This window comes from Podarcis filfolensis (genome assembly GCF_964270895.1).
Source record: "Podarcis filfolensis genome assembly, chromosome: 4".
Lineage (NCBI taxonomy): Eukaryota > Metazoa > Chordata > Lepidosauria > Squamata > Lacertidae > Podarcis > Podarcis filfolensis.
This window is the reverse complement of record NC_139607.1, coordinates 98052693-98066101: the sequence shown is the minus strand read 5'-3', so window position 1 is coordinate 98066101 and position 13409 is coordinate 98052693. Positions and strand designations below refer to the sequence as shown.

The window sequence follows — 13409 nt, the reverse complement described above, 5'->3', positions numbered from 1 at the left end:
CTGCCCTCCCTGGCTAGAGCCAGGCTCAGGGCAGCTAACAACAGTAAAATTTCAGTAAAAACATAATGGAGGGAGGATCCAATTTAAAATACATGTTAAAATGCAATTTAAAATGCAGCCTCATCAAAACCATAAGGGGAGGGAAACATAAGGGTCAGACTGAGTCCAAACCAAAGGCCAGGCGGAACAGCTGCATCTTGCAGGCCCTGCGGAAAGATGTCAAGTCCCGCAGGGCCCTGGTCTCTTGTGACAGAGTGTTCCACCAAGTCGGGGCCAGGGCTGAAAAGGCCCTGGCCCTAGTTGAGACCAAGCTTGCGACTTGGGACCTCCAAAGTGTTGCTATTTGTGGACCTTAAGGTCCTCCGTGGGGCATACCAGGAGAGGCGGTCCCATAGGTACGAGGGTCCTAGGCTGCATAGGGCTTTAAAGGTCAAAACCAGCACCTTAAACCTGGCCCTGTACTCCACTGGGAGCCAGTGCAGTTGGTAAAGCACTGGGTGAATGTGATCCCGTGGCAAGGACCCCGTAAGGAGCTTCACCACGGCATTCTGCACCTTCTGGAGTTTCTGGGTCAGCTTCAAGGGCAGCCCCACGTACAGTGAGTTACAATAATCAAGCCTGGAGGTGACCGTCGCGTGGATCACAGTGGCCAGGTCAGGGCGAGAGAGGTAAGGAGCCAACACGAGGAGAGCCCCAGGTTGGCAATGTCTGGATTTCAACACTGCTGTCTGGGCATGCGTGAGCCCTTATTATATCACAAAACAGAAATCGAGCAAATCAGCAGAATTGTGCTCTATTCACGCTTTTGTCTCCCCTTTCCTGGCCTTGGGCACATCCCATGACCGTCCTTGCTGCAAAGTCTGCTTGCCTTGTCATTGCCAGGCTTATTTGATTCATTAGAGTTAATAATAATAATAATAATAATAATGATAATAATAAAATTATTATTTATACCCCGCTCATCTGGCTGGGTTTCCCCAGCCCCTCGGGGCGGCTCCCAACAGAATATTAGGAGTGGCTGAGGAAACCCAGCCAGATGGGCGGGGTATAAGTAATATATTATTATGATGATGATGATGATGATGATGATATTGACTGCGTGAAAGGTGTGCAGAAATCTGGAAATCGGGCCGTATGAGGAACAATTGAAGGTGCTGGGTATGTTTAGCCTGGAAAAGAGGAGACTGAGAGGTGATATGATAGCTGTTTTCAAATACAGTGGACCCTCGGGTTATGTTACCTTTGGGTAACATAACTTTCGGGTTGCGAACATGGCAAACCCGGAAGTGTATTCTTCTGGGTTTCGCTGCGCACTCATGCGCAGAAGCAGCACCTCTGCTTATGGAATTTTCAGGGTGCATACAGACCCCGGGAACAAATTACATTCGTATCCAGAGGGTCCACTGAATCTGAAAAATATTATTATTATCAGAAGCAGTCCAACATTTTAGGAAATATTTGCATATACTCTAAAAAGCAGCTTAGTAATTCTGATGAAGAGCAAAATTTTAGGGGGTGGTGGAACCTTTCACACCTCTGAAAACCCTACTCTAATGCCCCCCCCAATGCACATACAGTGGTACCTCTGGTTACAAACTTAATTCATTCTGGAGGTCTGTTCTTAACCTGAAACTTTTCTCAACCCGAAACACCACTTTAGCTAATGGGGCCTCCCGCTGCTGCCGTGCCACCACGGCGCAATTTCTGTTCTCATCCTGAAGCAAAGTTCTTAACCTGAGGTACTATTCCTGGGTTAGTGGAGTCTGTAACCTGAAGCGTCTGTAACCTGAAGCATCTGTAACCCGAGGTACCACTGTACATTCAGCCCAGGCCTACCAAATATGCTCTGCTTGTTCTGCAAGAGCTCCCCACAAGGGGGCAGCCTAGGCATTCATGTTTGAATCCCAAGGATAACTGCTTGCAAAGTTCAGGGATTTTTTTTGCTCAGAAATTCAGGGCATCGCCATGCTGTCCAAGCCTCCATCATCTGCACACAGGCTTCTGCCTGTGTTTACCTCTCAAAACACAGAGCAAATGAAAGCAGCTTGGAGGATTGACTCTCCAGCAAAGTGGAACATAAGAAGAGCATAAGAAGAAATTACTGGGTCAAGCCAATGACCTATCAAGTTCTGCTCCTCCTGCTCTGGAGGGTAGGATTCGAACCCGTGGCTCCAAGTGACAAGAAAGGAGATTCCAACTAAAAGTTAGGAATAACTTTCTGGTGGTAAGAGCTGTTTGGCAGTGGAACAGTCTCCCTCGGGAGAAGATGGACTCTCTCCTTCCTTGGATGTTTTTAAGCAGAGGTTGGACGGCCATCTGCCATGGATGCTTCAGCTGAGATTCCTGCCTTGCAGGGGGTTGGACTAGATGACCTTGGGGTCCCTCCCAACTCTTAAGATTCTATGATTCTGAGTCCAGAATCCTCTTCCCAAAGTGGCCAACCAGTTTTCCCCCAAGGGAAATAGGATTTGAGCATAACACTCTCCCCTCCTGTGGTCAGGGCCGGATTTAGGTTTGATGAGGCCCTAAGATACTGAAGGTAATGGGGCCCTTTATATGTCCAGCTGTCCTTTGTCAACAGCAAACGGTCCCTGTTTTTCATGTTGAACATATGCTATACGGTAATTTATGGACCTGATAGGTATCTAAAGCCATTTGCACATGACAAAATATGTATTTTACCAAAGTAATTGTTCAACTGAAATACAATTAAGAAGTATATTGGGGGGGGGGCAAGAGAGTGGGGCCCTAAGCTATAGCTTGTTTAGCCTCTTCCTCCTCCTCTTCTCCTTCTTCTTCTCCTTCTTCTTCTTCTTCTTCTGCGATCCCTCGTAGCCGAGTAAGATTGTCTTCCATAAACACGGTTTTAGCAATGAGTCCGTAAGTGACTGTGGAGGCCAATTCTGGATCCACACATCCTTCCACAGTGGGGACATTGGTTTCCAGACGGGAGTTTATCACAGTGAGGGTTTGCCAAGTGTGCCTTCCTCTTAGCACGTTTCTCCCTTTTGTCCTGAGTTCGAGTGTCTTCAAAGCCCATAACACCTTTGGTAAAGGCTGTTCTCCAGTTGGAGCGCTCGCAGGCCAGTGTTTCCCAGTTGATGGTGTTTATACTACATGTTTAAAGATTTGCCTTGAGAGAGTCTTTAAACCTCTTTTGTTGACCACCAGCATTACACATTCCATATTTAAGTTCGGAATAGAGTAGTTGCTTTACGTGAATCCGCCACTGCCTATGGTTTCCATCAATTGCAATTCAGAAGTGTGGACCTTGTACACCTCCTTCTGGCAATTCCTTCAGACAAGCTGGTGCCAAATGTCTTGCTCTGCTTTCCGTTGGACCCCATCAGCGAGGCCGAGAGGGGGGTCTTGTTGTCTGGGTAACCCAGGACCTCCAGACACATGGACCAGGCTGCCTTATCCATCTTGCTCCATAATCTCTGCACCAGTGGCTTCCCAATTAGCTAAGTACCGCAGAACCCCTGTTTTTCAAAACCAAGCCATGTGTGATGGCCTGGGACTCGGCCTCAGACTTGGAGCCGGAGAAATCTTAGTCCGCACCAGATCCTCTGCCTCAGGCAGCATCTGCACCAAGTCTGGGGCCTGATTCTGAAGAGTCCCAGTCTGCACAGCTTCCCCTGCAACAAGCACCAGCTGGGCTGAGTCAGGGGCCTGAGCCTGCCCTGGCTCCAGATGCAGGGATGACCTCGTGGCCTTCAGCTGGGCCATCACTTACAGCTGCTCCACTACCGGTTGGGTCAGGGGAGGCTGAGGCGGCCCCTGGGTCTAGTAACCCACCGACATCTCCCGAGCTGCAGAGACTCAGGTCTGAGAGAAGGAGAGACCTGAGTACTCGCAGGAGGAGTGCTCGCCTTCGGGCGAGACAGGGAGGTGAGTCACCGGGGGATCAGGACCGGCCATTACCCCGACAGAGATAAAAGGCTGCTGGACCCCGCCCCAGGTTGCGGGAGCAACATTGCTGCTTACTGGAACCTGCCTGTTACCCTGTGCCTGACCTAGCCTGGTTTCCTTCCTTGGCCCTGTTGGACTGACTCCTCGCGGAATCCTTGGATTTGGGACCGGATCTGGACCGCTTGGCTCTGGTTAACCCCTGGGCCCAGCACACCTTGGACCACCTCCTTTCAGAAATGTTGATATCTCTATGGTAGTTTTTGTTATGTGAATGGTTTCATGGACCCCCTGGGTGGGTTATGCAGACCTCCTGGGATCCACGGACCACCAGTTGGGATCTACTGATCTACACTGTTGGCAGCAGCATGCCAAGTTTAAGAATCTAAGGAACATCTGCTGAATCCATGGCCCATGTAGTTCGGCATCCCAGTCTCACAGAGCCTGTCGGAAACCAGCAAGCAGAATTCGAACACAAGCCTTTTCCCCTTGCTGGTGTTTTCCAGCATAGCTCTGTTGGTAGGGCATGAGACTCTAATAATAATAATAATTTGTGTGTGTGTGTGTGTGTGTGTGTGTGTGTGTGTTTTCAAAACTGCAAAAACAGGAAAAATACAATACAAGCTTCAGGATCTGTCCTTCCAGTGAGCACTCAGGGCTGATTTCCTTAAGATTGGATAGGTTTGATCTTCTTGCAGTCCATGAGACTCTCAAGAGTCTCCTCCAGCACCAAAATTCAAAAGCATCCATTCTTCCGTGATCAGCCTTCTTTATGGTCCAGCTCTCGCTTCCATACATCACTACTGGGAAAACCAGAGCTTTAACTATATGGAACCCAAGGTATGACGATCATTATTATTATTATTAAAGCAGATGCTCAGCCTCTGAGCCAAGGGAGGACTTTCCCGTCTCCCCTCCCACCCCATTTTCAATCCTGGAGTAGACAGGGAGAGATAGACGGATTTCTGAGCAGCCTCAGCGAATCCTTGCCGGAGCTTTGCAGAGACTGGAGAGGGAGGGGGAAAACGCACAGCGGCTTTTACTGCCTCTTTCCCCATCTGGTTTCCATTCGGCTCATTTCTGCTGCTGCTGCGAGAGAAAGAGAGAGATTCAAGTCGGTGCTGGGATGCCGTTTGGGCTTTCGCAGCTCAGGGCGAGATTCCAGAGGAGGAGGACCGAGGGCGCGCAACAGCCGCGCAAAGGGATGCTCCGCTTGCGCCCATGACACCACCGACGCACCCTTGGCTTCGGGAGAGGGACTGGGTGGCACTGGAGGAGCTGGGTGGGCGCAGGAGAGGGGAGATTTTGGATCCCAGCCTGCGGGAGAGGAAGGAAGGCGGAGGCGAGAGACAGAGGCATTGTGCAGAAGAGTAAGGTGATGCTGTGGCCCGCGGCGGCGGCGGCACTGGCCCTTTTGGCCGGTCTCTCGCAGTGCGTCCAGGCGGAGACCTATACTTCCATGCTGAGCATCCACCAGGCGCTCAGCACCGAGAGGGAGCTCCTGCGCTTTTTGCACACCTACCTGGAAGAGGAAGCCAAGAGGCTGGAGGACCTCAGGAGGTAAGGGCCGGGCTCTGTTGGCGGGGATCAAGCCCGGGAGGCTGGAATCGTAGAGCTGGAAGGGACACCCCAGGGCTATGTAGTCCGACCCCCTCCAATGCAGGGAATCGCAGCTGAATAATCCCTGCCGGATAACCTTCCATTCTGCTGTCAAACAGTTCTGACTACCCTAGCGCTTAGCCAGAATCTCCTTTCTCGTCATTTGAATGTGTTGGTTTGGGTCCCACCCTCTGGAGCAGAAGAAAACAAGCTTGCTCCATCCTCCAGGGGACAGCCCGTCAGATATTTATAGTAGTAGTAGTAGTAGTAGTAGTAATAATAATAATAATAATAATAATAATAATAATGGCAGTAGGACGCGGGTGGCGCTGTGGGTTAAACCACAGAGCCTAGGACTTGCCGATCAGGTCGGCGGTTTGAATCCCTGCAACGGGGTGAGCTCCCCTTGCTCGGTCCCTGCTCCTGCCAACCTAGCAGTTCAAAGCACCTCAAAGTGCAAGTAGATAAATAGGTACCACTCCGGCGGGAAGGTAAACGGCGTTTCCATGCGCTGCTCTGGTTCGCCAGAAGCGGCTTAGTCATGCTGGCCACATGACCCAGAAGCTGTAAACCGCCTCCCTCGGCCAGTAAAGCGAGATGAGCGCCGCAACCCCAGAGTTGGCCACAACTGGATTTAATGGTCAGGGGCCCCTTAATAATAATAATATAATTTATTATTTGTACCCCACCCGTCTGGCTGGGTTTCCCAGCCACTCTGGGCGGCCTTCAACAAAGAATAAAAATACATTAAAATGTCACACATTTAAAACTTCCCTGAACAGGGCTGCCTTCAGATGTCTTCTAAATGTCAGGTAGTTGTTTATCTCTTTGGCATCTGATGGGAGGGCTTCCACAAGGAGGGTGCCACCACCAAGAAGGCCCTCTGCCTGGTTCCCTGTATCTTTGCTTCTCGCAATGAGGAAACCGCCAGAAGGCCCTCGGCGCTGGACCTCAGTGTCTGGGCAGAATGATGGGGGTGGAGACGCTCCTTCAGGTCATATCCCCTCTCAGTCTCCTCTTTTCGAGGCCGAACATACTCAGCTCCTTCAACCATTCTTCATATGGTCCGATTTCCAGATTTCTGCATACCTTCCAGTCAGTCAATATAATAATAGTAATAATAATAATAATAATAATAATAATAATAATATATTTATTACATCCCACACATCTGGCTAGGTTTCTCCAGCCACTCTGGGTGACTCCCAACAGAATATTAAAAACAGTATAAAACAGCCCCAAACAGGGCTGCCTTCATATGTCTTCTAAAAGTCACATAGTTGTTTATTTCCTTGATATCTGATGGGAGGGCGTTCCACAGGGCGGGCGCCACCACCGAGAAGGCCCTCTGCCTGGTTCCCTGTAACCTCACTTCTTGCAATGAGGGAATGGAGCTGGACCTCAGTGTCTGGGCTGAATGATGGGGGTGGAGACGCTCCTTCAAGTATACTGGGCCGAGGCCGTTTAGGGCTTTCAAGGTCAGCAACAACACTTTGAATTGTGCTCAGAAATCTGGCACCCAAAACTGGACACAGGACTCCAGGTGTGGACTGACCAAGGCAGAATAGAGCAGGACTATGACTTCCCTCGATCTGGACACTAGACTTCTGTTGATGCAGCCTAGAATAGCATTTGCTTTTGTTGCTGCCGCATCACACTGTTGACTCACATTCAGCTTGTGCTCAACTAAGACCCCTAGATCCTTTCCACATGTACTGCTGTCAAGTCTTATCTTTGTGCATTTGGTTGTTGTTGTTGTTGTTATTTAGTCATTTAGTCGTGTCTGCCTCTTCGTGACCCCCTGGACCAGAGCACGCAAGGCACTCCTGTCTTCCACTGCCTCCCGCAGTTTGGTCAAACTCATGCTGGTAGCTTCGAGAACACTGTCCAACCATCTCGTCCTTTGTCGTCCCCTTCTCCTTGCACCCTCCATCTTTCCCAACATCAGGGTCTTTTCCAGGGAGTCTTCTCTTCTCATGATCTGTCCTTCCAGTGAGCACTCAGGGCTGATTTCCTTAAGATTGGATAGGTTTGATCTTCTTGCAGTTCATGGGACTCTCAAGAGTCTCCTCCAGCACCATAATTCAAAAGCATCAATTCTTTGGCGATCAGCCTTCTTGATGGTCCAGCTTTCACTTCCATACATCACTACTGGGAAAACCATAGCTTTAACTTGCATCTGGTTATTTTGGTGCAGAACCTGAAATTTGTCCCTGTTGAAATCCATTTTGCCAGTTTCATTAGTTTTGTGTTAGTGCTACACTGGGTGCCTGCTGTGCTCTCAGAACATCTCAGGTCCAATCCCTGCCATCTCTAGTTAAAGCGGGAATGGGGAACCTCTGCTTCTCCAGCTGTTGGCAGACTCCTGTTGGCGCCTGCCAGCGCGTCTGAAGATCTGGAGAGGGGGAGACAGAGATTTGGAGGAGCAACTGATAGAGACAAAGGAGAATGAATGGAGGTGCAAAAACTACCCACATTCATCGACAACATGAGGGAACCCTACATTGACTCAAAGCAAATGTTATCCCACAGTTCCCAGTGCATTTTCTCACTGCTTTCCTGATCACAAAGTCTGGTATTTGGGGAGAGCTGGTTTGTTGCACAAGAAGTCCAAATCACATTTACTTGCAGGACTTGAATTTGCCAGTATGTGATGGATTCCCCCTCAAAACTACAACAGTCTGGAGGCTTCCCAGAAGGCAGTCTCCCAATTGTTCCTTGCTAGTTGTTTCCTACTCCATCTTCTGTGCCTTGCAATTATACATACCGTATTTTTCGCTCTATAGGACGCACCGGACCATAGGAGGGGGAGTACAGGGGGGAAAAATTCCCCCCTCTCTGCTCAGCGCCCCTTCACTGAAGCAGCAGGAGAAACGGAGCCCTTTCCATTTCTCCTCCCGCTTCACTGAAGGGGCGCTGCGCAGAGAGGGAAAACTGTGGAGCGCCCCTCCAGCAAAGTGAAGCCTGGAGAGCAAGAGGGATCGGTGTGCACCGACCCCTCTCGCTCTCCAGGCTTCATGCGGCTATCCGCAAGCCTTCGGAGCGCGGCGGGAACTCCTGCTGCGCTCCGAAGGCTTGCGGATAGCTGCCTGAAGCCCCCGGAGCGCAGCGGGAGTTCCCTGCGCTCCGGGGGCTTCAGGCGGCTTCAGCGAAAGCAACGCAAAGCCTCCGGAGTGCGGGGGGAGCTCTCCCTCTGCGCTTCGGAGGCTTCGCGTTGCTATCGCTGAGGCCAAGGAGCCTGCATTCGCTCCATAAGACGCACACACATTTCCCCTTAATTTTTGAAGGGGAAAAAGTGTGTCTTATAGAGCGAAAAATATGGTGCATATTTTTAAAAAGCCCAGATCCACCAGAACAGGTGCCCAGAATCTGCCACTTGAGGCAGCCACCTTGTTCGACTCCAAGCCAGAACCAGCCACGAACATGTCCACTTTCAAACAGCCCCTCCTCGTTTGAGGTTTTTGCTATGCAGTTTTCCGGGGATGGGTGTGGAGGGAAATCAATCCTTCTGCACCAAACTTCTGGACGGCAAAATTGGCAAGAGAGCATTGCAATTCGAAACAGTGTCTTGGCAAATATTCATCTGCCCTTTTGTAGGTGTTGGCTGTGTATCATAGAATGTGAACCAGAAGGGCTGGGTTTTTGTGGGGTTTTTTTTTTAAAGGGATAGTGAGTACAACCTACCACCCCCCCAAAAAAAAACCCCTTATGGGAACAGCCCATAAAGAGTTGGGTTTTCCTAAGTAAAAACATATTAGATATATATTTCCATTGGAAAAGGTTCAGAAAATTAAAATGATCCAGGGGATGAAACGATGCCCATATGAAGAAAGTTTGCAGAGTTTGTGACTTTTCAGTTTTATTAAATATAGGAAGAGCCAGTGTGGTGTAGTGGGTAAAGAGCAGTGGACTCGTAATCTGGGGAACCAGGTTCGCGTCTCCGCTCCTCCACATGCAGCTGCTGGGTGACCTTGGGCTAGACACACTTCTCTGAAGTCTCTCAGCCCCACTCACCTCACAGAGTGTTTGTTGTGGGGGAGGAAGGGAAAGGAGAATGTTAGCCGCTTTGAGACTCCCAAAGGGGAGTGAAAGGAGGGATATCAAATCCAAACTCTTCTTCTTCTTTGCTGGATCAGGCCAATGACCCATCTAGTCCAGCACCTGTATTTTAAATTGGTTCCCCCCCCCCATTATGTTTTACTGTAATTTTACTGGTGTTAGCCGCCCTGAGCCTGGCTCAGGCCAGGGAGGGCAGGGTATAAATAAATTATTATTATTATTATTATTATTATTATTATTATTATTATTATGTTCTCACAGTGGCCAACCAGAGGCTTCTGGGAAGCCTGCAAGCACAAGAGCAACTCTCCACTCCTGCGGTTTCTAGCAACTGGGATTCATAATAATAATAATAATTTATATCCCACCTATCTGGCTGGGTTTCCCAAGCAACTCTGGATGGCTTCCAACAGAATATTAAAAACACAATAAAATATCAAACATTAAAAACTTCCTCAAACAGGCCTGCCTTCAGATGTCTTCTAAAAGTCACGTAGTTGTTTATTTCCTTGACATCTGATGGGAGGGCGTTCCACAGGGCGGGCGCCACCACCGAGAAGGCCCTCTGCCTGGTTCCCTGTAACCTCACTTCTTGCAGGGAGGGAACCGCCAGAAGGCCCTCGGCGCTGGACCTCAGTGTCTGGGCTGAATGATGGAGGTGGAGATGCTCCTTCAGATATACTGGCCTGATGCCGTTTAGGGCTTTCAAGGTCAGCACCAACACTTTGAATTGTGCTCGAAAACGTACTGGGAGCCAACGTAGGTCTTTTGGGACCGGTGTTATGTGGTCCCGGCAGCTGCTCCCAGTCCCCAGTCTAGCTGCCGCATTCTGGACTAGTTGTAGTTTCTGGGTCACCTTCAAAGGTAGCCCCACATAGAGCGCATTGCAGTAGTCCAAGCGGGAGTTAACTAGAGCATGCACCACTCTGGCGAGACAGTCTGCGGGCAGGTAGGGTCTCAGCCTGCGTACTAGATGGAGCTGGCAGACAGCTGCCCTGGACACAGAATTGACCTGCGCCTCCATGGACAGCGGTGAATCCAAAATGACTCCCAGGCTGCGCACCTGGTCCTTTAAAGCCCTGGCTTAGGGCTTTCAAGGTCAGCACCAACACTTTTAATTGTGCTCGTAAACGTACTGGGAGCCAACGTAGGTCTTTCGGGACCAGTGTTATGTGGTCCTGGCAGCTGCTGCATTCTGGACTAGTTGTAGTTTCTGGGTCGCCTTCAGTTGTAGTTTCTGGGTCGCCCCCACATAGAGCGCATTGCAGTAGTCCAAGCGGGAGTTAACTAGAGCATGCACCACTCTGGCGAGACAGTCTGCGGGCAGGTAAGGTCTCAGCTGGAGCTGGCAGACAGCTGCCCTGGACACAGAATTGACCTGCGCCTCCATGGACAGCGGTGAATCCAAAATGACTCCCAGGCTGCGCACCTGGTCCTTTAAAGCCCTGGCTTAGGGCTTTCAAGGTCAGCACCAACGCTTTGAATTGTGTTCGGAAACGTACTGGGAGCCAATGTAGGTCTTTCAGGTCCGGTGTTATGTGGTCTCGGCGGCTGCTCCCAGTCCCCAGTCTAGCTGCCTCAACTAGACTGGTATTGGAGCCCCCAACTGTGGAGCCTTCCATAGGAGCCTTCCATAGCCCTTTCCTCCTGAGTTTTGTCTAATTGTGAATAATATCCTTCTTCCTGTCTTCCTCGCCAACCAGATTCTACAGGAAGATCCAGGCCTTGCACCAAGGCGCGGGCAGCACCGTGGTGAACCCTTTACTGGCGTACACGCTCATCAAGAGGTTGCAGTCGGACTGGCTGAACGTGGTGTACAGTGTGGAAGCCAGCGAGAACGCCCAAGGTATGTGGGCTGAAGGCAGGGCATACTGTTTAGCTGCTGGGAATATAACAGTGATAGCAAAGGGCATTTGGAGAAGGTTCGTTGCATCGCGGAAGGACACCTGCTTGGCATGCAGAAGGGCCCAGGTTCAAGCCACAGTAGCATCTCTAGGTAGGAATGGTGCCTTCCAGAAACTCTGGGCTGGCAGCTGCCGGCCAGTACGGGCAGCCCTGAGATAGATGGACCTTTTTTTAAAAAAAGGCACCTTTAAAAAAAAATAAAAATGTACCTTTCCCCCCAAAAAACCAGAGTCCTTTTTGTTGGGGATAATTCAGAGGGAAATTCCTAGGTGTCAAAAAAGACTACCCCCCCTTTTCCAATACAATATTTTATTGATTTTTTCCATATTACATCACAATATAAATAAACCAAAGCCATCATCACCACATCCTTCATAATAATAATAATAATAATAATAATAATAATTTTTTATTTATACCTCACCCTTCCCGGTTCAAAAACTGGGCTCAGGGCAGCTAACAACAAATTTAAAACACTTTAAAACACTTAATTATAAAATGTGGTATAAAAACATGAATAACAATAAATTTCAAAAATCAAAGATCAGTTAGATAATCCCCAGGGCTAGCTGACTGAATATTCTTTTGCCCCTCCCGCTGCTTCCCTCTGCCCCCACTCAATTTCCTCTACATTCTGAGATTACATTTATCTTTGCATTTACAATCTTCTCAAATCTTCTATATGTTCTTATTATCTTTCCTTACTAATTTAGCTTCCCTCAGATACTTTACATTTTAATCTAGGCATATTAGCATATCTCTTTTTTTGGAGCGATATTTTACCATATATTCATCAAAACAGTCCCACTCCTTTTTTTAATTTTTGATTCGGTCGGTTTCTTGTAATAGCTGTTAGTTTTGCCAGAGTTAAGTATTCATTTAGTTTACAAATCCATTTCTCCTTTAAGGGAGAAATTAGCAGCAATCACTGCTCTAGCTGCTGTACTTGCATACAAGAAGATTCTTCCCCCCACCCCCCATGGTATCTCTTCCCCTATCAATCCAAGGTGATATATCTCTGGTTTTTTCATTATTGATATTTTCAAAATCTCAAAAAAGGCTATTTCTGTATGCCACTACTGCGGCCCATGTTTTGTTAGCCCCAAAATGGAAAACGAGCGAGGTCCCAACCAAAGAAGAATGGCAAAAAACTGATAGAATATGTGCAGCTTACAGATTTAACATATAGAATAAGAAAACAAGAAGAACATAACATTTAAAGAAGACAGGAAAATGTTTACTGAATACGTGGGTGGAAATTGTGTACATTTAAAAACGCTGGCAGCATTAAGATAAATTAAACAGTGTAAATCAGTTTTGATGGATGCAATAATGGAATACTGAATGGTTTAGTTCATGTAAAATATGCAGGGATGTTGTTGCTGTTGTTTAGTCGTTTAGTCGTGTCCGACTCTTCGTGACCCCCTGGACCAGAGCACACCAGGCAGGGATGTACGGTATGCAAAATGAACCACGGAAAGAGAAGAAGGAAAGTCATTGGTTTAAGGTTGTTTAAATGAATGTTTTGAAATGTAAATTCAAAAAAATAAATAAAAATGATTTATTATGAAGGCGGTTCCCTATATCTGAAGAAGTGTGCATGCATACAAAAGCTCATACCAATAACAAACTTAGTTGGTCTCTAAGGTGCTACTGGAAGGATTTTTTTTTATTTTTTACCCTATTCCTATTGTCAAGGCTCGGTACCAAGGAGGGATTTGTATTGTTCTCAGCGGGAACGCAGGTGGCCCTGTGGTCTAAACCACTGAGCCTCTTGGGCTTGTCAATCGGAAGATCGGCAGTTCGAATCCCTGCGACGGGGTGAGCTCCCGTTGCTCTGTCCCAGCTCCTGCCAACCTAGCAGTCTGAAAGCACACCAAAGCAAGTAGATAAATAGGTACTGCTCCGGCGGGAAGGTAAACAGTGTTTCTATGCGC

At 48.5% G+C, this 13409-nt stretch overlaps 1 protein-coding gene across 1 annotated transcript in view; it reads left to right on the top strand.

Annotated features, from left to right (window-relative positions):
* The first annotated feature begins 4794 nt into the window (after window positions 1-4794).
* P4HA3 (prolyl 4-hydroxylase subunit alpha 3) overlaps window positions 4795-13409 on the top strand; it is a 41951-nt gene continuing 33336 nt past the window's right edge. Inside the window, exons 1-2 of the mRNA XM_083609940.1 lie at window positions 4795-5469; window positions 11271-11413. Coding sequence (XP_083466066.1) covers window positions 5288-5469; window positions 11271-11413 — 325 coding nt within the window. The 5' untranslated portion in view covers window positions 4795-5287. The remainder of the gene's footprint in view (window positions 5470-11270; window positions 11414-13409) is intronic.